Source organism: Arvicanthis niloticus, chromosome 2 (genome assembly GCF_011762505.2).
Source record: "Arvicanthis niloticus isolate mArvNil1 chromosome 2, mArvNil1.pat.X, whole genome shotgun sequence".
NCBI lineage: Eukaryota > Metazoa > Chordata > Mammalia > Rodentia > Muridae > Arvicanthis > Arvicanthis niloticus.
This window is the reverse complement of record NC_047659.1, coordinates 29,474,519-29,500,435: the sequence shown is the minus strand read 5'-3', so window position 1 is coordinate 29,500,435 and position 25,917 is coordinate 29,474,519. Positions and strand designations below refer to the sequence as shown.

The following is a 25,917-nucleotide window of genomic DNA, read 5'->3' as shown; positions in this document are numbered from 1 at the left end:
CTCAGGAATCAACCCTATGCTTCTACATCAGAAATATTGAGATCTACAGATCTACCCTGCTTAGCTTAACTAAAAGTAAACAAAACCAAAACACAGGCAAGAACTCTTCGGATCAAGTTCTCCAACGATTACTTATATTTTACTTTTCAATCATTTATTCTGCAGCGGTGAGGGGCGGAGTGGGGGGGGGGGCGGGGGGCGGTTACGGGCCGTGCAGGGCTGGAGATACCCAGAGGCACAACTGTTCAAACTTTAGACAAGAAGACTGAAGAGCACAGCCAGCCTTTGGCCATCTGTTTAACAGGAAGGTGACTCCTGAATGAAAGGAAAAAGACATTTGGACCACAGCGTGAAGACCAGTGAGTTTCTTGTCTACAGTGTTTCGGACTCGGCTCAGACAACTTTTGTGACCACTTAAGATTTTTTTAAACCGGCGAGATACTTAAGGAAAAGTGTTCTAGCCAAGCGTGGCCTGAGAAGGAGAGGGAAGAGCACTGAGAAGGAAAGACGGAAAAACTGCAGCGACTAAAAAGAAAAAAGTAGGCCAACGATTTCAGCTGCTGTCAGGGATAATAGGCTCTAAAGAGACTTAAAGTTTACCATCGTCGGGGGCCCAAACCTGGGACTTCTGGAGTTGGGCATGGTTACATATTTGCATTGTGGCTCGAGGCTCAGAAACAGCTTCAAACCCCGACAACCACGCTCCTAGAGCGCAGCAGCCTTCCCCTGGCCCTCGGTGCCGCCGCGGGCTCCGGTTCCCCTCGCCCCGCCTCCAGCCTCCTCGCCCCGCCTCCGGCCCCCGCGCCTGCGCAGTTCCCTCGCTCCGCCCCGCCCCTGCCGGAGCAGCGGCTGGAGAGGAGCTGGGGGAGGACGGTGGCCCGCGAGGCTCGAGCAGACAACGCGGCGGCGATGTCCGCGAGCCAGGCGAGCGCCGCGGCGGTAGCGGCGGGGCCTCGCGCGTGGCTGGGCGGCCTGGGTTGCGGCCTCCCCGCGGGTCCCTGGAAGCGGGCGCGCGGCTGGCGCGGGAGCAGAGGCGGAGGCCCCGGCGCGTCCTTCTGCCCCGCAGCCTGAGCCCGGGAGGCTGGAGGGCTCCGCTGCCCGAGGATGGGAATTCTCTTCACCCGGATCTGGAGGCTGTTCAATCACCAGGGTGAGGCTGGGCCGGGCGGGGAGGTCTCGGTTCTTGTCGGGCGGGAGGGTCGCCTTTGTCTCCCGGGAGCTGGGGAGAGGTTCCTCCGGCCATACACCCATTGCTCCGATTTGATCGCGAGCGCAAAAGGTGCCCTGCCCCACGCCAGGGGCCCAGCGCTCGGCCTGGTCGGCCTCCATCCCGGTCGCCAGCCGGCAGTTGTGTTTGGGCCGTACGGGCAACAGCTGGGGTTCTAGGGTGAAGACCGAGGGCCCTGATCCTGGCCCTAGAGGCGCCACCGAGCCCACGGTTTGCAGAATGCGGAAAACTGGAACTGGCGCTGGACTCGTCTGCTTCGCTTCGAGCGGCTCGCTTTGGGGGGAGGGGCGGGGAGACCCTCGCTGCGGAATAGTGATGGAGTCTCCTTTGCGCCGTTCGTCTCTGTGGTAAAGGTCAAGCCTAAGGTCGTTTTCCTTCTTGGGTTATTAGAGGTTTGTTTTTTGGGTTTTTTTGGACCCCTGTTAAAGTGTTTGGCCCAAAGCTTTTAAAAGCCTGCCTCGGTAGATATTCGTTAGCATTAGGTAACTAGCAGGTTACTACTTAAGTTCGCTTAAACGCAGACATTTACCACGGAAGGCATTGGGGTTTTATATATAAAAAAAAAAAAATTACAAAATGGGTGTGTGACACTGGAGAGACTGTGGTTCTAACAGAACTACATAGTTACTAAAATGAAATGTACTGCTCTTTTTTCTTTTTTTAAAGCACTCCTTGCAGTTCATTCCATCTGTCAACCACGGACTGTTTTTCTCTTGTATAAGCTGGTAGCATTGTCGCACCCCCACTTTTCCCAGTTAAAACTTAATAAACGGTAGTGCCTACTATTTAGACGGAGCTGTTCCCTGGTTTGCTCCTCCTCCGGGATAGAGCTTCCTTTATGAGACTTGTAAAACCTCGTGGACTTTGCTTTTTTAATAATAATTTTTTTTTTAAATGATACTTTAGATAACGGTATTAAATGAAGTGGAAGGCAATAAAGAGGATATTTCCATTAGCACTGTCTGGGCAGCAGAGTACGTGTGACACGGGGTGGTGGTTTCCAGTGGCTTCCCAGTTCTGTGGGTTTACATACTCTCACCTAGCACAGGAGTTTGTGGGGTCTACAAGTTTTTGAATATTTAATCTCTAGGTTTGAAGTACTGAAGGTTACATTGCTGTAGAACTGGTGATGTTTATGTGGGTGATAAATACCTAGTTCTGTCCTCTACAATCTAGAATTTAGCAAAGCTAGTATTTCGGTTCTGCTTTGGTTTAGAAGGACTTTGTGCTTTGAAGTGTCTTTGAGTCCATGACAAAACTGTTGCTGTGACTTAAAAAATGAATTCGAACTTTAAAAGAAACCCAGCTAGTTGCAAGTGATGACAGGAATGCGTTGGTTCAGTACAGATCTTATAATCTGCACTTTGTAGTAGCGTTTGCCTGAACGTTTACTCAGTGTTTGAAAATTAACAAGAGAATTAATAGAGTTCAGTTTCTCGAAAATCACCAGTCCATTTAGTGAAATTGTGAAGAAACGATTTGTTAAATGGTTTGTATCCCCGCCCAGCAGCCTCACGGAATTCACTGTCGCAGACACTTGTTGGTATTTTTGGACCTGTGGAGAAGGGGACACATAAATTAGTTGTGTCTTTGATGCTTTATTATACAGAAGGTTCAGGACACGTTTCTGTACTCTTCAAGGAGACTTGTAGAAAGAGGCTTTGGGTAATTGCAGAGTATGATGTATTGATGAATGCAGAGACAGAGCAGCTCTGTCTTCTCAAACTGCAGCTTCTGAGTTAAAGCTGTAATAGTAAACTGCCTACTCATAAAGCCAGAGGTTATTTCTAGGTGACCCACAGATTCCGTAGGGATCAAACATTATTCTACATATTGCAGTTTATTGACACCATTTAAAAAAATATTGAAGTTGGGGCTGTGGCTCAGTTGGTAGAATGTCTCCCATTACACCACACCCATCAGAGAGATAGCAGCGGTGTGGGTCACTTAGGTTAGGATACACATCCTTAGTTACATAGTGAAGTTAAGGCCAACCTGTGCTAACGTGAGATTCTGTCTCTAAATAAATAAATTTGTAAGTAGTTATTTCCCCGGAAAAGAGGAAGCAGGCTCAAGTGGCTTCTATCAGACAATTGGGAAAGGAAACAAAGAAATGTGTTGATGCTTGTTGATCTTTTTAAGAAGCCACTGACAACTTTTCTGTTTTCTCTTTTCTCCCTGTTGACTGAGTTGTGAATTTTTAGTTTAGACTTAGGAGGTTTGCCAACAATGACTCTGCACCTCTAGAAGAGCTCGTTATATCAGTGTTTGTTCAAATACCTTTTTAGCTCCTGTATGGGTGTAGGGCAGCAGTTCTCAACCTGTGGGTCTCGATCTCTAAGGCCCTGGGAAAACACTGATTTTTACTGTTCACAAGAGTAGCAGCTTACAGTTAGGAAGTAGCAACAGGATAACTTTATGCTTGAGGGGGTCACTACAACATGAGGAACTTTGTTAAATGATCTCCCCATTTGGAAGGTTGAGAACCATTGCTCTGAGTGTTGGGAATAAGGCGGAGAATGAAACAGACAGATCTCCTTGCCTTTATGAAGCATCTGTTATAGTCTAGGGCAGCAAAAAAAAGAAACCCAGCCTGTCTCTAGAGATGAATTAGCAGCTGGTAATTCTAGTGGCTTTTGTGACACTAGGTTCCAGGTGTTTCACCTGGGTTGGTTAATCTGCCTCAGTTGGGTTACTTCTAGAAACTTTCTTTTTTACAGTTGCACATTAGGGCTTTATTTATTTAAAATGATAGGCCTGGGATGTTAAACAAGGGTCTCTAGTGCCAGCGTGTTCTCACCACCCCCGACTCAAGTATGTGCCCCTTTATAAAGAATGTGGTAGGTGAAGGAAGAGCCTTTCCAACACAACACCTACGTAGACTGTAAAAGGTGGAGTTGCCCTCTTGACAGCCTTGCTCCTCCCTCTGCTCTTTGGCTGTTGGGAAATGAATCAGGTTATGAATGAGTGCTGGCAGAGCTGTGTTGGTCTTGTGTTGGAGAAGCCACTTCAGTTCTTGGTCTTCTTTCTAAGGGAGTTCAACCACGCAGGAGAGTACAGCAGGAAGGTGACTGACTGGACATTGTACCTTGTCAGGACACGGCCTCTTAGCTCCAGGTGCACCTGGCATTCTCTCAGTGGGTTCAGAGTGGAGCTCACCGGAGGGTCATTGCAGGAGGAAATGCTTGTTCTTGGTGACAGTGTGCACTCTGGACAAGCTGTTTGTAGCACATGCACCTTTACCCTTAGTACCTGGGGCTTGCGTGGCATAGTGATTACTTTTATCTTCTCACCAGTACCTTCTTCTAATCGGTACCCCAACCTCAAAGTATTGTGTAATTTCTGCCTCCTATTGGATCTCTGATTTTCATCTTTGTTTCTCATTTTTTTTCCTCCCCCAGCATTTTTTTAAAAGCAAGTCTTTGTTACTGAAGCTTGAGCTTGAGCAGATGTGTCTGAGCTTTGGATGTTGGGACACAACTTGTCATCTACAATGTTCATGCTCAGAATTGCATGGTCAAATTTTACCAAAAAAAAAAAAAAAAAAAAAAAAGTCAATAACTTCATAGTATTTTAAATAAGTTTATGGCTTTTGTGCTAGGTCACATCATAGATTGACATGCCTTCCAGACTTGGTAAGGCTAAGTGATAATTTGGGTATGAGATGATGGTGGTGTTTATGTAATTCATAGAGATGGAAGGTCTTTAAATGACAGTTACCTTTCATTTTTTTTTTTGATTAATTTACCAAGTGGTAGTCAGATACTCTTAGACAACCAGTGGACTAGTAGGCTGGTTGGGTGTGGCAAAGAAAATGAAAGAGGAAGGAACCATGGACAAGAAGTGCTTTTCTGACAAAGCAGTATTGATTGATAAGGTAGAGCCCAGGTCAAACTCTGAATCCCAGCAGAGAATAATAGTGTGGTGTTTGGACTTTTCTGAGTGCAGTAGTATTGTGGGAAAGGCCCTCTAAATAAAAGTCATACAAAACAGTCATTGCAGTGATTCACAAGTGTCATGGAGTTGGAATGGCCAAAGTCTGATTGACATATATCCTTGGTAACATTACCTCCTAATATGCTGTATTGTATGTTCTGTGGAGTATTTGTCTTGAAGCTTATTGTAAGACGGAATTCTAGCACTGCAGATGTACATCTCTATAAAGTGTTGTTATGTCTGGTAATGAGGAGTGCAGAGTGCAGAAACCGTAAGGGTGTGTGGGAGTTGATTTAGTATTAGAGCATGTGTGATTATCTAATTCTACATCAGGAATAAACTGGCTTGTAACTATTGCGTTGGCACCTTTATCTTTTAACTTCTTACACACACAACTCTGTCTTAATGTTACAGTTCTCATTATGACTCGTACGCCCTATCTTTGATTTAGGAAGCCACCAAAATGGTCATTGACACTTTCTTGTAAGCACATTCCCTTCCCCTCTAGTGGTTGGAAGTGAATTCGGTTTGTGGACTTGAGGCTGCGTGAGGGGTGAGCCACTGGATTACAGACTCTTCCCTAGGTTGACCTTTGCGTATCCACTCAACAGGCGCACACACAGCCTGTGGCTCTTCAGAGAGTTTCTTAAGTTTTGCACATGCTTGACTTAAGTTCCTTTTTTTTCTTTCTTGAAGAATGTCATGATTGCCTTTTATGTTATAATAGCTTACATTCCCTTTGTTGGTATTTTTAGTAGTCTCAGTTGGGCTGTGTATTTATGTATTTGGTGGTGGTGTAGGACTTGGTTAATTTTGTAAAGTTAAACAGAAGAGCAGTGTCACCAGAGTGGAAAATGCTGCTAGCAACATTAAATGGAAAGTCGGTGGATAATCTGGAGATGAAGTCCTTGGTCAGCTGTCCGGATTTAGTGGGCAGCCAAGAAAGGAATTAGGAGCTTAGGATTAAGACATTTTACCCTTTGTCACACTCATCCCTTCTCACCTTGTTCCCAGTGATGCAACCTCTGTTTTTCTATCTGTTTTACCAGCAGGGACATAGAAGGACATTTGGCCTTCAAGGCTTCTAACTTCCGGTACCCAGCGTCTTACCTTTCCTGCTCTTCTTCACCCAACCCTAACTCTTGCCTGTTAGGACTTCCTTCATTCCCAGTCCTGTGGAGCATAAAATAATGGTTCTCTTTACGAGCTAAACTTATTATCTAGCTGGCTGTTTTTCCATCTTAAATAGTCTTATCTGTTAAAAACTTTACACCATGGCTCCAGCTACAGGATCGCATAGTGTATCATCCACCAAACGCTCCCACTCCTGGGTTTTGTTGTTGTTTTTATAGATACTCTATCCTTTCTTGAGCTTGTATCCTGAGAAAATGAAGTTTTTGTGGTGTGAGGCTCTTCCCCTCTGCCTTAGTTTAGCATCTGTTGCTGCACAGTGGTTTTGCTCAATATGTTTGCTTGCTTATCCTGCTCAGCTCTTGGCCAGGTGCAACCCCTCCCATGTAGCCAGATGTGACCCCCTCCCCCCATGCTTTCTTAGTGGGTTTTTGTTTTTTTTTTTGATGTAGAGACTCCTTTCTAGGAGCTAAGAAAAACAGTGGTTTTAGAATCAGGACATAAGTTTTTGAAGGCATGACTAAAGATCACAAAACAAAAGCAAAAAAGCAAAACTTGTGTCCAAACTAGAGAAGGGGTTTAACATGAAAGGCATTGTTTTAGAAACCAGATAGATTTCCTGCCAAAGCTCAAGTTAGAATGTCATTGGAAAGAAGAGGTTTTTTTTTTGTTTTGTTTTGTTTTTTGTTTTTAATGATTATTACAGAGAGTCATACCCTATTTAACAACAGTAAGCTGGCATTCATTTCAGCTGTCTTTTCCCTGGTGACCAAGATCGTTCCAAGGAACCCTCTTTAAAAACTCAGGTTCCTCTTTAGAGGCAAAAGGATTTATCACCACTGAGAACGTTTAGCATTGCTCTGGAAGCAAGAATGACAGAAGCATTTGAAAAGTCATAGCACTGCAACAGTGCCTGCTATAGCTTCCGTTTGTGATCAAACAGATACTGTGTTAATCATCTGTGGGCACATTGTTCGCACACACGTGCATGCTTAAGTCATTGTTCATATCATTTGCCATGTATTCTTGTATTTTGTATTACTTTTGGACTGGTCCTGTTTAGTTTGTAATGTTTCAAGAACACCATTCCTTTCATTGATGATTATAAATGTGTTTTGCTTTTGAGTATTTGAGAAGTCTTTCTAAATTTTGACTTATAGTGAATCATGATAGTACAAAATGTATTCCTTCAAGTTAGAACTAAGCAGATATTTTAGAAAGGCTCTAGTTAATTTGTTTTAAAACTGAGCCTCACTCTGCAAACTTTGCTTATGTAAACTATGCTAGCCTCTAACTCACCTGCCTCTGCCACTGCCTCTCTGCCTCTGGAGTGGCGTGATTAAAGTGTGCCACCACACCCAGTCTAAGGAGGCTTTAACTTAAATCAGTATTCAACTAGGAAATTTTCTTTTTGCTTCAATACCTTTGTAGATGCTTGTATTAACAGAACTGAAGAAAGCATACATCAGCAAACTGGGAATGCTTACATTTGCAAGTAAAATTAGAAAGGCCCAGTTGTGCTAGTTAGAAACTTACCTGGAAGAAAGGCTTCCTTTCCTAGCTGAAGAACTCAGTTATCTAGTTCTGATGCAGACATGGCCCCACTGTGAAGTACATTCATGGTTATGAAGCCTGTAACACTTGCTTGGGTTGGAGTCCCACATTTCTCAAGAGTTTTTTGATTTGAATAACACTAAAAATAAACATAAATATGTAATTATATACTAATATATACATAAATGTGTTTGTGTGTATATGTATGTATGTGTGTGTGTGTGTGTGTGTGTGTGTGTGTGTGTATCCATAATACAGCTGTTAGGTTGGTAGTGAATGTAGCTTGTAAGTGTTAAGCCAGGGTTAGGGAGTCTGTACTGTCAGCCAGTTGAGTTTGTTTTGTTCTTTAAAATAGTGTCTTACCACATTGCCTGGTCCAGCCTGGAACTTGTGGTCTTCCTGTTAACTTCTCAAGTGTCTAGAAGCACAGCCATGGCCACCAACCCTAGCTTGTCAAGCTCCTTCGAAACGTGTGTCTTTATTGTACTTGCTGATGTTCTTCTGTGTGTAACTGTCTGAGGTTGTGAACTCGGGATAGTAGTGAGATTGAATTTGCAGACTCTTGAGATAGAAATTTACAGTTACCCATGGAACAAACTCTTCTTTTTCTACTTCTTTTTCACACTTTGCATGGACAATATGTTCATTTCCACACATTGAACTTTAGTAACTTAAGTCATTTGTAGTTGTGACTACATTTGGGGATCCTTTGCTGAGCATAGACTTCCGTAGGCCTAGAAAGAGAGGGTGCTTCTGACTGCCCAGAGAGATGGTTGGAAAGATAAGAGGTGTCCTTGTAGAATGAGGAGAGGCAAAGAGAGTGAGCTGAACAGCACACTCCTTGCTTATTGGAGTATTCTTTTAAGTTCTAAGAAGGCTATAGAGTGTAATGTGCTGACTAATACCACAGAAACAAAAAAGAGTAAAGTATGGGATCTCTGTGTGTGGTGTAAGTCTCTGCTGGTTTTTATTTCAGAGCACAAAGTTATCATTGTTGGGCTGGACAATGCTGGGAAGACTACCATCCTTTACCAGTTGTAAGTATTAACTGCTTAAAATGTAATTTTGTTGTTTCTAGTTATTCTTTGTGCTTTTGTGGTATTTGATTGATGAAATCAATGAAAAGTTATGTGGATCCAAGCAGACTAACCATAAGCCAGGAGCCCAGGGACTATCTGTACTGAGCTAGAAATTTGCACAACACCAGGCACGTTCATTGTTTTGCTTTGATCCTCTTGTTTTTATAAAACAAGATAATGTTTGTTTATACACTTTGCGTGAATGATCTGTAATATTCTAAAACCACTATTTATTTGAGCTCTTCTGTATCTTTAGCTGAATCATTGAGCTCCAACACAAGGGCACTTGGGTCTAAGTGAGAAGCCATACTGACCCTTGATGTAAGAATGGTGAGATAAGCTAGCTTCCTCACTAATTTTGTAAACTTCTCCCCTCCTAGTTCCATGAATGAAGTTGTACATACATCTCCTACAATAGGAAGCAATGTGGAAGAGATTGTGGTTAATAATACACGTTTCCTGATGTGGGATATTGGCGGCCAAGAATCCCTTCGTTCTTCCTGGAACACTTACTATACTAACACAGAGGTAACATTCTTAATGCTAGTGCTCACAGGGCTTCTGAGTCCTTGAGAAGCATTTGCATTTGAGTCATAACAGTCTTTAACAATGGGGCAGCATTTTGATTTTAGAATGTGAGCATAGTAGCCTTCCATCTCTTTTTTCCAATCTTGACTCAGTTTATCATTGAGTCTCTGTAGGGAGAGTTGGTGGGTGATCAGTTGGGAGGTTTGGTCCAGTAGTTACTCTTAAATAACTTCCATTTCATGATTTCTGATTGCATTCCTTCTTGCTATTTATATGTGTCTAAGTGGGAGAAATCTTAGCTAAGTGAAAAGGACTCTTTGGTTTGAGTCCTAGCCAGTTTTTGCCATGTATTTTCTTTTATGTAGCGCAGTTGCAATTGAAGAACTCTTTTAATTATAAAGCATTTTAAACATAGTCACATGGTTTTATTTACATGTTATGTTCCAAGAGAAATTTTCAAACCCCTTGACGTATAAATTCATCATCTATGCCTATAAGTTGAAAGGTTGCATCAGTTGTTTTTTAGTGTGTATTATAAGGCCTTAAAATACTCTGCATATATATGTGTAAGGCTGATAGTTAAACCACTAAGGATACTACCAAGTGTCTCTCAGGGCCTGGTCCCAGCACTCCATGAGCATTTCATCACGAGTCTGGAGGAATTGTATGTATGGCTTATAAAGGTTTATGTCAAGTCCTCATACACAATGCCGCAGGCATTATATTGTGTCAGCCTTGCAAAGGGTTTATTCAGATGCCATCTAATAGAATGAGCATCACAATACTAAAATCTTCTGCCAACAGACTGTCAAGTGAAATGTTATAGTTGCTGCAAACTGAAGAATGAAAGGCCAAAAACCACAGTGCTTTATTTGGAATTTATTACCTAGTGCTAAAAATAAAAATAAAGTGTGTTTTAGTAACAGGTAATGTAAGCTATATAAGTATAGTAACCGAGCATTTGCTGTTTTAGTCTTGGTCTTGTGGTGCTCTTGGTTAGTGCAGTGGGGTGCGCCCTGCCTTGTAACCATTGTCTCATCATTTGTTCATTACAGAGCTGTGCTTGCAGATAACAGATGCTCTGGGCACAAGGAAGCACCTGTTTCTTATATGTTTTTATGTTTTTATATGCCAATTGATGCCTTCAATTTGTTAATTTTTTTATCTGTCACATTATCCTAATACACATAGCCTTCTGAGTTTCAAAGGATATTAGTAGTAATTGTCTGGAAGCAACATAAACTTAGAACCTTAAGTGTTTGGGGTTTTTTGGTTTTGTTGTTTTTTGTTTAAAATTGTTATGGTGTAAATACAGGGATATAGACCTATTAGTATTCATACAGTTGTTTTGTAAAGAAGAAAGTGTTCTATTTTGGTTAGAGTGTTACCATAATCCATAATATTCTTTTCTTTCTTTTTTTTTTTTCTTAAAAATTAGTAAATGCATTTGAATTAGAAATGAGTCAGGTCCTTAAACTTTACAACAAGAATGCTAAGTATTTCTGGTTCTCTTACCATATAGTAGATTTTATGTCTTAATATTAGTGTCATGCAATTAAATACATAAGTACCTTATGAATTTTCAGATACTAAATTCTGTAAATCACTAATGATTTTTTTTTGGTAATTATTTTAGTTTGTAATAGTTGTTGTGGACAGCACAGACAGAGAAAGAATTTCTGTAACTAGAGAAGAGCTCTACAAAATGCTAGCCCACGAGGTAAGTCTGCTTTTGGTAGTAAGTGAGAATGAGTATCCTATCACCTCTTATAGTTTCTCACAAGGAGTATTTCAATATAAAAAATTTTTTGTTGGTCATACCTGCTTGTCATTCATGTTTTGGGATTTTCATATTTCCTAAATTTGAAATGTGTGTGGAAACAGGAGAAAGATTTCACAGATAATCATAGACTGGTATTTAGTTTAAAAATCTAATTTAGAGGTTTCATTGAGCAAAAGAATTCCTGCCAGGTAGCTTTCTTTTTACATTTTAGGCAGAGTATTCATACAGAGGATTATCATTTGACAGGGACATCGTAAGTACCTGGCATATAATAGTTTTTGAGTGTTCTTTGTTATTAGACTAATATTTAAACCTAGTTGCTCTTAGGGTTTTTTTTTTCCCCCCATTTTTTTTTAAATCCTTTTTACCAAATGAAATTATATGACTAGCTTATAAATATAAGTCCTTCAAAGCACCCCTAGTCACAGTATTCAAAATTTAAATAAATTAGGACTGTGTATATATGCACTGGTAGAGTGCTTGCCTGGGTGGTCGGCCTCAAACTCACAGAGATACGTTTGCCTTTGCCTTTGAGTACCTAAGGTGTGGACCACCACATACAGCTAGAGACTTTGAGTCTCTACAATACATTCCCTGTTGCCAAAAAAAGAAATTCCCCCATAGCTTATTGAAGCTGACAGAAACAGTAATCTGTGAACATGAGAAGCATTTAAAAGGCAGGCAACTTGATAGGTGCATTGCATTCATTTAAGAAAATAGTAGCAATGGCCTCCTTTCTGAGGCTTGTGGCCTTTTTTGCCATTGGCTTTTGTCTGGTTTACAACACTAGTGAGTTATGTTCTCTAGACTAGCCTTAAATCAGTTGTAAAACAGGCTGCACTCATAAAAGTCATGCCACTGTTGTACCAGTAGTCACACATTTTCTTTGACATGATAGAACTGTAGTCCACAGTATCCATAGCCAACCAGATTGCTGGTGACAGTTCTTCCCCTAATAGCCCACAAGATACCTTTTAGCACTATGAAAACCATCCACTAGGAAGGGATTAACAGTGCCTGATATCTCCATATCCTGTAGCGAAAGCATGCATTGGCACTGACAGTATGGACTCTACCTAGTTCTGGCATACAACAAAGAACAGTGACATACCTTTATAGTTTGGCCTTCAGGGCCTCCCTAGCTGACAAGTCATTGAGAGGTTGCCTACTTCTAATATTGGGATTTTTGCCAACAACTTATAAGTGCCTACCCAACTCACACAGTGTCCTGGTTTCTTTTCCTGCTCATGTAATAAAATTACTCTGACAAAAGCAGCTTAAGACAGAATAGGTTTGTTTCAGCTTATTATTCCAGAAGGATATAGTCAATGATGGTGAGGAAGACACAGCAGCAGGCAGGAACAAGAGGCTGGCTGATCACATGGCACCCAGATTTAAGAAGTAGAGAACACCAGTGGGAAGTGGGCTTTGTTATACAGTTTAAAGGCCTACCCCTGGTAGTTTAGTTCCTCCATTAAGGCTCTGTTTCTGAAGTTCTGTCACCTTCTCAAGCAGCATCACTAGTTGGGAACCAAGAGTTTACATATATGAGCCTTTGGTGGTCATTTCATATTCAAACCACAACATACAGAGTATTGTGTTTAAAAATGTAGCCTTTAGTGTTCTTGGTGCTTTTACACATCTGTAGAAAAGTACTAGCTTTGTGTAATGAAATATTTTTACAAACCACAGGTAGGAATCTCTGAAAAACTAGTACCAGTTGATGGCTGAAAAGATACTAAAAAGAAACATTAGCACATACAGTACAACACAAAAGATCTCATTGTGCCTGTCAGTTTTGTTGTCAAAAGAGCAGTGTTGGAAACAACATATCTGAATGGGAGACATTGCCCTTTAGTGTTCCATAATTCAAAACATTTACCATGAGCCATCCTACTTCCTTGCCCTGTGTTATTGTGCTACTTCAAGGCTGCTTCATATTTCTTTAATACCAGCAGTCTTAACCAGACTGGCTTGCACTGCTCAACTTGGCTCAAGTCCAAGTTGGGAGCAGAGCCATACTTGCCTGCTGTGTCTAGCACTGGAGTCAGCTTCTTGGTTCTGACATACTCTAGGCCATCGTTGTGCCTTTGCTTTTATTTCAGCCAAGTTCGGCTGCTGAGAAGATATATACTCTGGAGCTATAATTGCCTATTCCAAGGCAAGCTTATCACTTGACACTTTTATCACTTTAAGTCTTCTATAATCTCCTATTCTGGGTTTTTTAAGCCTTCTAGAAGCTTAATAGCACACCATTTGACTTTGTGTTATTTTTTGGGGGAATTGGAGCCTGACAGAAATATTACCACGTTTACCTTAAAGTAGCCTAGAGACCAGCTTTGACCTTCTTTCATTCTCTCTTGACTTATTTACCATTTTACAAACCTGGTCTATATGCCAGTCTCCTTCATTTAGATTCACTAAAACCTCTCTAACCTCATAAAGATCATGTCCCACCATAGGGCTTAGCAGCAGCAAGGTACCAACTATTGTACCAAAGTTTGCATGATGAATTTATTGACTTACTTATAGGAGTATGGGTAAGAGGTTACGTAGCTGACACAAGGGCAATTGATCCTAAAGCCCACACTATGCTGGTTGACTTCCTCATGAAAGCAGCATTCTTGCAAAGCTTTTTGCAACTTACAAACAGTTCTAATGATCTAGAGTTTCTTCTCCCCAGTAGTTCTTAACTGTCATATAACTTTGGGGATGAAGCCTTGTGTCTTGTAAGTTTCAAGAGCTTCCTGTGACTTATGAGTTGCTTTTTTCTTGAACCTTAAGGACTCTCCTTCCAGGATACAGTGTTTCACTTGGAAGGAAATTGCTATGCAACAGATGTATAGAGTGTACTTTTTATTTCAGTGGAATTTGGTAAAGCCTAAGAAAATTGGGATACTTACCATAAATTTGTATGTTACTATTGATTCAGTGATTTCTTTTGGGTTCTGTTTTACAGATTTTATTGTTTCTTTTCAGGTAGACTATTCAAAGTTTAGGGAACCTAATAAAAGGTGGGGTTTGTAAATTAAGAGTACATTTTTCTTTTAGTGTTTGTGGTGATTTGAATGACCCCACCCTAGGCTTATAGGGAATGGGCACCATTAGGTGGTGTGGCCTTGCTGAAGAAAGTGTCTCACTGGGGATGGGCTTTGCTTTTAAATACTAAAGACAGGCCCAGTATTACTTTCTCTTCCTGCTGCCTGCAGAGCCAAATATAGAACTCTTAAGCTAATTATATATATATATATATATATATATATATATATATATATATATATATAAATAAAACCTTTAGCAAGAAACCTCACTAATTGGCCATTATATAGCAGCTCAGTGTTTGAAGTACTTTCTGTCTGGGGACCATAACCTGGCTGCTTCCCTTTCCTTTGTCTGTTACACCAAGGCCTAGAAGGTTTATGTGACTAACCAGCTTTTAAAGAGACAGGAGTTGAATGTAATCTTTTATTATATATACAAACATTCTTACTTATACTCATTGCTAGAGAAGATAAAAGGAGAAAAACAAAGTACAAGGCTGGGTGGAAAGTGAAAGGAAACTAAGTAGGGAGCTGGGAAAAGCCTTAGTGAAGGTGCTGGAACTACCATAGGCTCCCTGGTGGGCTGAAGCAGACAGAGCACTGGAGAGTGACAGACACATGGTGAGAGAGTGCAGGCACTGGATGAGAAATATTGTTAGGTCCAGATGCTTCAGAGCTACCATAAAGCAACATGCAACACAATTTTTTTCTTTTTAAAAAGGGTTTCTCTGTGTACCCCTGGCTGTCTTGGAACTTGTTCTGTAGACCAGGCTGTCCTCGAACTCAGAGAACAACCAACTTACCTCTGCCTCGGAGATCCTTATTCCTGCACCTCCCAAGTGCTGCCCATCACCACTGCCCAGCAACAGCACAGTCTTACATCAGTGATAATTACTCTTTAGTGTGTTCCAAACATGAAACTACAAAACAAATTTTAAACCTTTCTCAAGGCTTCATCTTATAAGAAATATTAAACTTTGAATATACTTAATTTTAAAATGGCTTCAAACACCAAAATCTAAAAAGTTCTTCAGAATGAATCAAATTGTAGAGGTTGTCTTCACAAACGAAGCTTTATGAACCAAAGGCAGTATTGGCGTACGGCAGGTGAGCCTGTGTGTACATTTGCTGCTTTTGGCTTGACTAAACTGACAGATGAGTTAGATACTTTCTTTTTCTGTGCTAGCCATTGGGCACAGGGCATCACACATCCCTGTCAAGCACTCTGTCGATGAGCTGTCTCCCCAGTTTTAAAAATCATGTGGTTTTCTGCCAGGGTTTTGTTAAGCTACTCAGACTGGCTGTATACATGTAGTCGGCATGCTTCAGCCTCCAGGAAGTTGTGAGACTATGGGCCTGCACTACCAGGCCTGGATAGTCTACATTTTTATATGTGTAGTTTGCTTAGTAGAGAACATTTAAATTAGCTTTTGAACAAAAGGTTACCATTGTTTACCTTAAATTTTCATATTTTACAAATTAATTAAATTTAATAAATAGCCATTAATCCAATATGCTTTCTGTTACTGTCATAATATTGTGTTTTGTCTTGAGGTTATGTAATAAAAAGCAGATGCTCTCTGTTCAGGTAAAATACCATTTTAGGGTTGCTGTTTGTTGTTATTATTTTCAATAATTAAGAACTTTATTGATGCCAGTCTGAGATCTGTGAGATTCTCACAAAAAACTCCAAAGAAAGTGTGGGTTTTGAGATCTAGAAAAAATTTATAGTTTTAGTTTAAAGACTCTTTTTATTTATTGATTTTTATTCTTGTGTTTGGTGTAGTGTGCATGCGAGTGTTCTCATGCTGTGGAGGCCCAGCGTTGATGTTGGGTGTCTTCTTAGATTCTCCTCTGCTATGTATCTAGGCAGTCACTAGCTGAACTTGGAGCTCTCTGTTTTGGTATACCTGGCTTTGCAGCTTTCTCTGGGGAGTCCTCATCTCCACCTCCTGCACACACTACGATTAGAGGCAAGCCACATGTCCATCGCTTTTACTCAGTTCTGGAGTTTGGAACTCTGATATTCATGCTTGCTAATACAGCAGATATTTTACTTGCACAGTTATCTCTCTATGAGACTGTTAATAACAGTTGATTTTTATAGTCCCAATTTAGGGGCTTCTTTAAATTTTATTACTATAAATGATAGGTTTAAATTATTTATAAATGGTACAGTGTATATTCCTAACTTGAACCAAATACCTCTATCAGAATTTTGTGTTTTGAGTATGCCATCATTAGCAAGCCTGGCCTGTATAGAAGAGTTCAGCCTACACTACAAGAGATATCAAAACCTCTAAATGATAACATAGAAGTTAAATCCCATGAAAAATCTGTCTGCTTACTAACTCAGTCACATACCACCTTTCAATAATAGTCTATTTTCATTTAAGACAGCATAATACATCATTAATAATTACTATGTATGTTCAAGTCATGACCTAGCTCTTCAGTTTTCATTTTAGTTTTAGATTGTTTTCAGACCAGATGATGTCTGAAACTAATTAAATATGAAGTCTTAAAACTGTTACCCATCTACCTGTGTTCTTGTCTGTTCTTACAGAATCCTGCAGAGGGCACTCTAAGTCATTCTTGATTGTGCATAAAACACTGCAAAACACTAACCATAAAGGAAATTTACATTCTTACACCAGAAGAATCAAGTCCCCAGATGTAAGAGTAATCTCTGTGGAACAGCATCATTTTGTGCCCACTGCAGATGGTATCTTTAAGCACATTAACACATTATTAATGTTGAAATGGCCCTTTAAAATGGGTATAGGCTTATAATCCCAGCATAGGAAAGCAGAGGCAGGGGGATCTCTAAGTCTGAAACCAGCATGGTCTGTGTAACAAGTTCTAGAGCAGCCAAAGCTAAATTGTTAAACCCTGTCTCAAAAAAACTAACAGATCTAGGAAAAGAAACATAGCATTCAGCATCTCTGTGTAGCCTTAGAAACCTTGAAAAGTTTAGTTTTTCCAGTGTTTTTGGGGGTGAGGACAGAATTTTGGGAGTTTTATGCAATGATATCATACATGAGTCTTTGTGTGTGTGTGCGTGCATGCATGCACACACACACAGTGTTTTGAAACTGAGAATTTAGCCCATTGTGTCATGTCATAGATTCATTTCTATATTGTGTGTTTATATGATACCAACTGCACACATTATTGGAAACTTGCAGTATGGTCATTTTCTGAAGAATTTACTTCTCTTATGGAATCCTGGTTATGAATGGTTTGCTCAGGAGATTGGAGGAAAAGGGATGATGCATACAGAAAAACCGTTGGAACAATGTTGAGATAAGACTGTCCTAAATTGTCCAGAGAGTAGATAGCTTGCTAATTGGAGTATTTAAGCTGTGAGTGACGGTGTACACTTGAAATTCTAGCACTCCAGAGTTCAAGGGGGGGGAAGATAATGAGTTCAAGATCAGCCTGTGCTGCATAGCAAGACCTCAAACACATAAACAACTGACATGTGTTACAGTGTATAGTAATAATATTAATAAAGCCAAAAATGTGATGTGGAAACATAAATAAGGGCAAAATTTTGGTACAGTAGTAAAGGATGACTATTAGTAGCCATTGAAGTTTTTGGTTTTTAATTGGTGTAGTAGATATTTCTTACGCTTGAAAATATGATTAAGTATAAGCACTTAGGGCCATAAAGCATATCATTTAAGACTCAACAGTTGGTGCTGAGAATCTTGCAGATAGCCCAGTTAATAGTGTTTACTGCTCAAGCATGTAAATCCGAGTCTGATCCGCAGCACATTCTTACATAAAACAGGGCACAAGAGCATACACCTCTAATTCCAGTGCTGGACAGTGGGCGACAGGACTCCTCGGCTCACTGGCCAGCCACTCCAAGAAATCAGTGGGCTCCACTTTCAGTGAAAGCTCGTATTTCTAAAGAGTGAGACATTCAATGCTGACCTCCTGCCTCCACACATATCCGCACATACTACACACTGTCATGCACACACGCAAAAACACACAGAGGCATACACAACTGAGAAGTATGTAAGCCCATACAAGGATTTATTTAAAATATAGTTAGTGTTTATTTCTGTCAGTCTATGAGAAGTGAGATGGTAGAAACTGTTTAAATGATAGTACCTGTGAAAATAAAAAAATTAATTAAAAGATAGTCTAGTTTACTAAAATTATGAAAAATAACTAGCTAAGTTGAGAATCTATGGGGAAATGTACTAACCTTTAAAGTTTTATTTGCTTTTATAGGACCTAAGAAAAGCTGGGTTGCTGATTTTTGCTAATAAACAAGATGTTAAAGAATGCATGACGGTAGCAGAAATCTCCCAGTTTTTGAAGCTCACTTCTATAAAAGACCACCAGTGGCATATCCAAGCCTGCTGTGCTCTTACTGGCGAGGGGTAAGATGTCTTCTCATTAGTACCATACACTTGGCTCAGAAACATGTATGTCATCAAATTGATAATTTTTTCAGGGAGCCGATGTCTAAATTAGAGACTTTGGATGATTACGTAATAAGATACACGTTGTACGTACATGTGCTAACATGTAGGCATGTAGCTTCTCCAGTTGCTATAGAGCTTAGAGAAATGAAAGTATAACAGATCGGGAAAGGCCAGATAATACCTTTTACCCTTTGAAAAATATTGTGTGTATAGTTACATTATCTGAGTAAATGTCTAACCACATTCATGCTGTGCTCACAGAAGCCAATCCTAGGAGGCCCTTGCTCTGCTTAGATTGGAGTTACAGGCAATTTTGAGCCACCATTTGGGTGCTGGGAATTGAACCTGGGTCCTCTGCAAGAACAGCCAGTGCTATTAGCTGCTGAGACTTAGGAACTAAGTAAAGCTTGCCAAGCTCCCTAGCATGCTTTCCATGCTGTTCTCTCTGTCTTAGTCCTCAAAGCAGCTCCACAGACTAGTCTATACTTTATGCACAACAAAACAGAAGGAAAAGATTTATGTGTAACACTAGCAGATGTCCACCATGGCCAACAGTGTTGTCAAATGGAAATTATGCTATCCAGAAAAGAGAATAGTGTGCCTGTTTTTATGCTCCAGACAATAGGTTGACTCCCCATCCCAGCTTGTGGGAATTAGAAGTAAAAGTGGACCAACCATGCATGAATCCTTGCTTCTGCGGTCAAGAGTATTGGAAGACAATATGATGTGACCAGGTCTTGTGCCTAGAGCTGAAAGTATTTAAGAAAGAAGTACAGGCGAGCTTTGTCAAATGCCTAGTCAAGGACCAGAAAGATGGAAAAAGTACTGTTGAATGTAACAGTGAATGAATGAATTCATTTGTGTATTGGGAAAGTACACAGAAGTCAATGGTAGTTAAAGAAGAAATAGATTTTAGGATAGCAGCTGTAAAAGTCTTTTTAAAAATTATTTATTTTATGTGTATGTGCCTGAATGTGTATATGTGTGCCTGAATGTGTATTTGTGTGCACCATGTCCATGCAGGTCAGAAGAGGACATTGGACCTCCTGGAACTTGGGTTTCAGGCAGTTGTAAGCTATTGTGTGGGTACTGGGAACCAAACCTGGGTCCTCGAAAGATTAGTGAAAGTTCTCTCCCTTTGAAAACCACCAAGTCTAAGTGACTATGAAACATTCACATCAAATCTCTGAACTAGACCGAAACCTTGGTTTTCCTTTGGGAGTCATTGTGATTCATGGGTTGAAGATTGTGGGCTGTGGAGTTAAGTGGCCTCTCTTGACCCTACTCCTGCCATTTGCCTAACTTGCTAGGCCTGGATTTCTTGTGGATATGGGAAGGATTGTGACCTGACTGTTGGGAAGATACGAATAATGACTGTTACATGCTTAGTGCAGTTTGTGGTTTAACATTGTACGTTTAACAGTTGGAAGTCATTTTTTGCATTGTTTCTTGTCAGTTTAAACATAAAAATCTAATTATAAAAAAAAAAGTGGTCACTGCCTAAAACCATTTGTTTGCTTCATGCTTTTTGTACTCTTTTATATTTTTACACTTATACTTGATCCAAAAATTTAAGTTAAAAACAATTAAAGTAGGGATTGGAGAGAAAACTCAGTAACTAAGAGCATGGCGCTCTTATGAGGACCAGGGTTCAGTTCCCAGCATCCATGTCAGGTGGCTTATCACTGTCTCTAGGTCCAGGTCCAGGGGACCTTTGTGCATCCCCTTTGTGCTTCTGTGGGTACCTGCACACATGTATGCATACAGACACATACACGTAAGTAATAAAAAAGTGACTCTTCTAAACAGTCACTGTGACAGGCTTTCATATCTACATGTTCATCATAGACAATAATACTCAGGACGGCTTGGGGCTTATTGTAACATCACTGAGGACCGTTTCTCTCTTGTTATGTATTTGGTTTCTCTTTTTCCAAGGATAATCCCTTTCTATATTTCAAATTATTCCAGTTACTTGTTAGTCAATAAAAAGTAATAATAGTGATACACTCATTGTCTCAAATATTTTATGTACAGTTATATGTATACTTTGTGTTAAGAACTCTAATACATTTAGCATAATATCCCATTATTTTTACTTCATGTCATGAGCATTTTAATGTCAAAAGTATTTTTGGAAAGGGAAGGTTTTACTGTTTTATAATGTGAATGTTCTAAAACATGTTGGGTTTTGCTGATTCTAGACATTCAGATTTCACTCTTTCCTATTTAAAAATGCTTTGATGACTAGTCATACAAATACCTGCTTACCTCCTGATTTTTGTTTTTAGGATACATTGCTAGAAATAGAAAAACAAGCACAGTGATGTGTACACATACACACCCTGTACATTCTATGGGCATTAGTCCTGTGTGTGCCCTGCATCTGTTATAGTTCTGTGTGTGCCCAGCATCTGTTATAGTCCTGTGTGTGCCCTGTATCTGTTAGGCACTGATCTAAGCTTTAAGGAAAAACTGAACCAAAAGCATTTGGATCTGCAGTATGCAGTGATGGCTCCTGCTCTAAGATTTTGTTCTTTGGGTTAATGAAAACTATGTCTACAGTGGGTAGTCTGTAACTTTTTGTTCATAATTGAGTCACATGATTTTTGTTGTCTTCTTAGGTTATGCCAAGGACTTGAATGGATGATGTCACGGCTGAAGATCAGATGATCTCTTCTTACCCCGTCTCATGGACTCTGTATAAACGAAGTGCTGGACTTTACCTGAAAGCTGCAAAAAATGGTTTAGATATATTTATAATAAACTGACTTAAGAGTTTTCTATAAGAAGAAAATTAAGACCACTTATTTGAAAACAAAGATGAAATGTCACCATCCGGTTTGCTCACTCATTCTTTCTAAACCTGTGACTGACTGGTATTTTCTCATGATGAATCCTCTCAGGACATGGCAGAGCTCTGGTGAGGACAGGAAGACATTTGAACTTTGGAGCTTTATTTCAGCGTGACTCGCCCACCCCACCCCAAGTTGAATGTTCCCTTCTCATTACATTGAATCAAATACAAATCAGCACAGATACTGTTTCCGGTTTTTAAAAATGTAATATTATGAAAAGTATTTTGCTTAAAGTTGAATATGTATTGTGTATATACCTCAAGTTCAGGTTAATGGCTTTGATTTGTGTTCTAAAGGAAAGCAAATAACACAAGTTACTGATAGCTTGTTATTCTCCTGATGTCATTGAGTACCACCTTTGGTGTTAAGTGTCACTTTTTAGTTTACCCTCTGTTCTCTGTATTGTCCTAACAGCCAACCCCTACCCAGAATCGTTAAGCTGCTCCTTAAAAATGAAACAAGAGAAAGCTTGACATTTTATACCTATCTTTGTTGCTCAGTAATACAGATGGGAAAATGTAACACAAGTGGGTAGAGTATCTGCTAGACTCCTGGCCTGGTGTGGCTGGGCAGAATTCCACGGTAAGCAATTGTCAGACTTGCCCTTCTGTTGATCCTTATGCCAATTCAGCTAGTAATCAGTCATTCATAAATTGTGATTAAAATGATCAGGTAATTTTTAATTGAAAATTATGATGTGAAATTTATCTACCCAAACAGGTAACATTCTATAAATAGTAGTAACTAATTTAGCTGCAGCCTTTTTAGGTATTAAATTGTATGACAAACAGTTCAGATGAATTTAAGAGTAAACATAAGGCATAGTTTTCAATGAACATTAATAATTTCTCAGTTTGCAGATTAATATCTGCAAAGGTATCTTCTTCCATTGCATAAAATGCCTTGTTTAATAGTTAACAAATCAAATAGTCTGAATGACTTCAAAAATTTGATTGAAAATTTGACATATTACATTATTTGTACTAGAATTTGACCTAAAACATCTTTTATATTTGTTAACTTTTTTTAGTTAAAAATTGAAGTATTTCGGTCATAATTATAAACAAAATTATTCTGTGTTTTAACATATTCTTGGTGACTCTATAAACCTTTTGTGCCCTGAAAACTTGAAGGTTAATTCAAACTGTCAAGATTTAAAATACTCAAGGAAAGATTTAACTAGTTTTAGTATTGGACTTTAAAATTTCCTAAAGATTTTGGTAAAAAATAGAAGTCCACATTATAAGTATTGAAGAAACTTTGAAAAATCTTTCAGTAAATGTAAGACCCTTAATGACTAAAGCCATCGGGTGTGATGAGTGTTCCCATGGGAAGCTTAGTGTTTGAGAGCTGTTCTGTAAGGCTCCCAGTTACTTTAGCATTCAGTGTTCCCCGCCTCCTCTGAGAGAGTCAGCCCTCAGTCACTAGGCAGTGCTGAGGCCTGTTCACGTGTTCTTACACTTTTTCAAATCATGATGAAAATTTTTCTCCTATATACTAAAAATCCTCTTAAAGACTCAAATCTACTTTGTCGTTTTGTCGAAGACAAATAGTCTGTAAAGTCCCCCACCTATCCCAGATCTACAGCTTTTTTAGCTTTTAATTTGAATAGTCATCAGCATAGTTGCTTGGATCATTGTTACATCAGTTCAGCACATAGTAGCATATTCTGGTGTTGCCAAAGTGTTGGCTAAAATTTATTCTTAATTGGATGTTTAAAGCATTTACTCCATTGTTAAAGTTGGCTTAGTCAGTTATTGACAGGACATAAGAAAGCATGAGACTTTACCACATTTTCAAAATACAAGGTTTTTTTTTTTTTTTTTTTTTGTTTTGTTTTGTTTTGTTTTTAACCCTTTTAGACTAAGCCTCAAAAATAATATCATTCCTGTGTACATGTACATAAAAACAAAATTATTGCTGAGTAAAAAAGATTTAATATATGAAACTATCAGAACTGTCGTTAACAGTATTAATTAGGTCTAGGTACGGTGGAGCACTCCTGATATCATGCTGACAGTTTACATGTCATAGGGCAGAACTCAGCAAGTCTGTGGTTTCGGGTGTTAATCTGTAAACAAACATCTCATTTAACCCCACTGTGCTCGGCTTTGAAAAGAACAAAGATTTATACCTCTGTACATGTGGATAGATTTAAGTGTCCTGTTTTGATACTAATTTTGAAAGTTGTTTATCTTCTCTTGGTATCTTGGTAAAACTGGTCATAAGATAAACCATTTGAATACATTTAATTTTGTCATACCATTTATAAAGTGTATGTTTCCCATTATATTGAGAGTTTTATTTTTAAAATCCCCTTGTGTTTCTAGCACACCTTGGCCATCACAGTAGACAAAGAGTACAGAGAAGGCAAGTGGGTTAGGCAATGGGGAATGAGTATTTATTTTTTGGTGACATTTTCTCTTAAGAAGAAGAAAGTGCTTTAGCACCGCTGGCTAGCATCGTTAATGCAGGTGGTCAACCTAATTACATAAGCATGGCCTGAGCTAGAAGGAAGAAGAGTGTTCCCTGGCTTAGAAGAAGTGCCTCGTAGGTAGTCATGGAAGTCACAGGTAAGTGCAGGAGCTTGAAGACTGGCCAGAGGTCTCTAAGGTGTTCTTTTCCTTTGTCTGAGTGTATAGTATTAAGATGCCTAGAAGAGAGACGGCACTGTTCCTCTCTTACGGGCACTTTGTATTTCTTGCTGTAACTACAGCAATCACATACAGTACAGACAACCTCAAAATCTGTTTATATTAGTGTAAATAGAAAAATCGTAGACAGCTGTCTAGTTTTCTCTGCAGGCATTTTTGGGAATGCATCTGTAGTCTGTTCTGCTTTGTCAGTGGGGGATAACAGCACATCCTACATCATATGTGAATGTTGGGGTCTTCTAATTGCCCTTGGTATCCTGATACTCATTTTCAAGGTGAGGTAGAGACAGGGTTTTCTTACATAACGGATTTGAGCGCTTCCGTTCTCCAGACACAATGTGGAATCTCCTGTTGAAGAGCAACTTCCATAGCTCAGCTAACCCTTGCTGCCCTGGATGCTTGCTCACCGCAATGGGGGCTGCTCTGAAGGGATTTTAAGCTTTGCCCATAACCATTATTCCCCAGACCACTAGGCTTTGAGTAACCTCCAGTCTGCCCACCCACCAGTGACTTGACTCACTGCTCTGCACCTTTGCATCTTTAGAGATGCTGAGTCTGTCATGAGAGCAGGTTCAGATTATGGTATCCAGGTACCAGTAGAAGAATTGGATGTTATACTATACTTAGCACCTTAATTCTACTTAACATTGATTTTTTTATGCTGACAACTAGATTCAGAAATACAAGAAAAATATATAGACTATGTCAGGTCCTTAAGTTAGGAGTTAGGACCAAAGGCTATTAACTTCCATTCACATGATCCTCATATAACCAAGAGTAGTGATGTTTTGGAGAATACCAGTCCAGCCCAGTTAACATGGGAAAAGATGACAATACAAAACTGTATGTAGTGTTAAACCTGAAGACATCCTAAAATAATTTCCTACACTCTATTTTTCCTCGTGTTTGCTTAAATAGCAAAGATCGGCATTAAATGTCTAAAGGAATTTGGAATTTGAGACCTAGTATTATTACAAGATAAACCTGCTAAAACGGGCTTTAAAAGCAAAATAAGCCACAGGTATTGATGTTAAGATTGTAATCCCAGCACTCAGGAAGCTGAGACAGGAGAGTTGTTGGGAGTACAAGGTTAATCTGGGCTAAATAATATCAGCCACCAGGACTACATAGCAAAAGACTGTCACAAAGGAAAGGAAGGAAGAAAAAGCCGGCAATCAACCATCATGTGTTTTGTAGAATCAGATGTAATAGAAAACATAGATTCAGAGAGCTTCTTATAATGCATCTGTGCCACGTTCCTCAAAGCAGGTGTGATCTTTCAGACCATGATAGTGGAGTGAGGGGAAGAGTGGAATTTAGCACTCCGGATGCTTGAAAAGTGAGTGCTTGTATTTAACCCGAAAGTGGTGTGAAGCTGGGAAGAAATGTAACAGGGTACAGTTGGGCTAATTATGCAATATTTCATCTTTTTAATTCTCTAACTTTGTACTGTTCCTAAAAACGGATGAGTGAGTCTCTGTGCTGTTGCCTGCTCAATGTGCATCTCCTTGGTAGACATTTCTCATAGTGTGTACTTAAAAAGTGCCTGACATTGATTTGTGTTGATTTCTAAATCCATGTAATAAATGATACATGTTTTCTATGATATATATTCTTTGGAGTTTTTTGTTGTGGTGAGTTTTTTTTTTTTTTTGGGGGGGGGGGGGGAGGTAGGCGTGT

General features: G+C 39.7%; 1 protein-coding gene across 1 annotated transcript; it reads left to right on the top strand.

Moving 5' to 3' along the window:
* Positions 1–884: 884 nt before the first annotated feature.
* On the top strand, positions 885–25,845 carry Arl5a (ARF like GTPase 5A). Its single transcript, XM_034494687.2, has 6 exons — positions 885–1,150; positions 8,826–8,886; positions 9,309–9,456; positions 11,093–11,176; positions 18,529–18,680; positions 21,350–25,845. Exons 1-6 carry the CDS (start codon positions 1,105–1,107, stop codon positions 21,396–21,398), a joined length of 540 nt encoding a protein of 179 aa, XP_034350578.1. The 5' UTR covers positions 885–1,104; the 3' UTR covers positions 21,399–25,845.
* Positions 25,846–25,917: the final 72 nt, after the last annotated feature.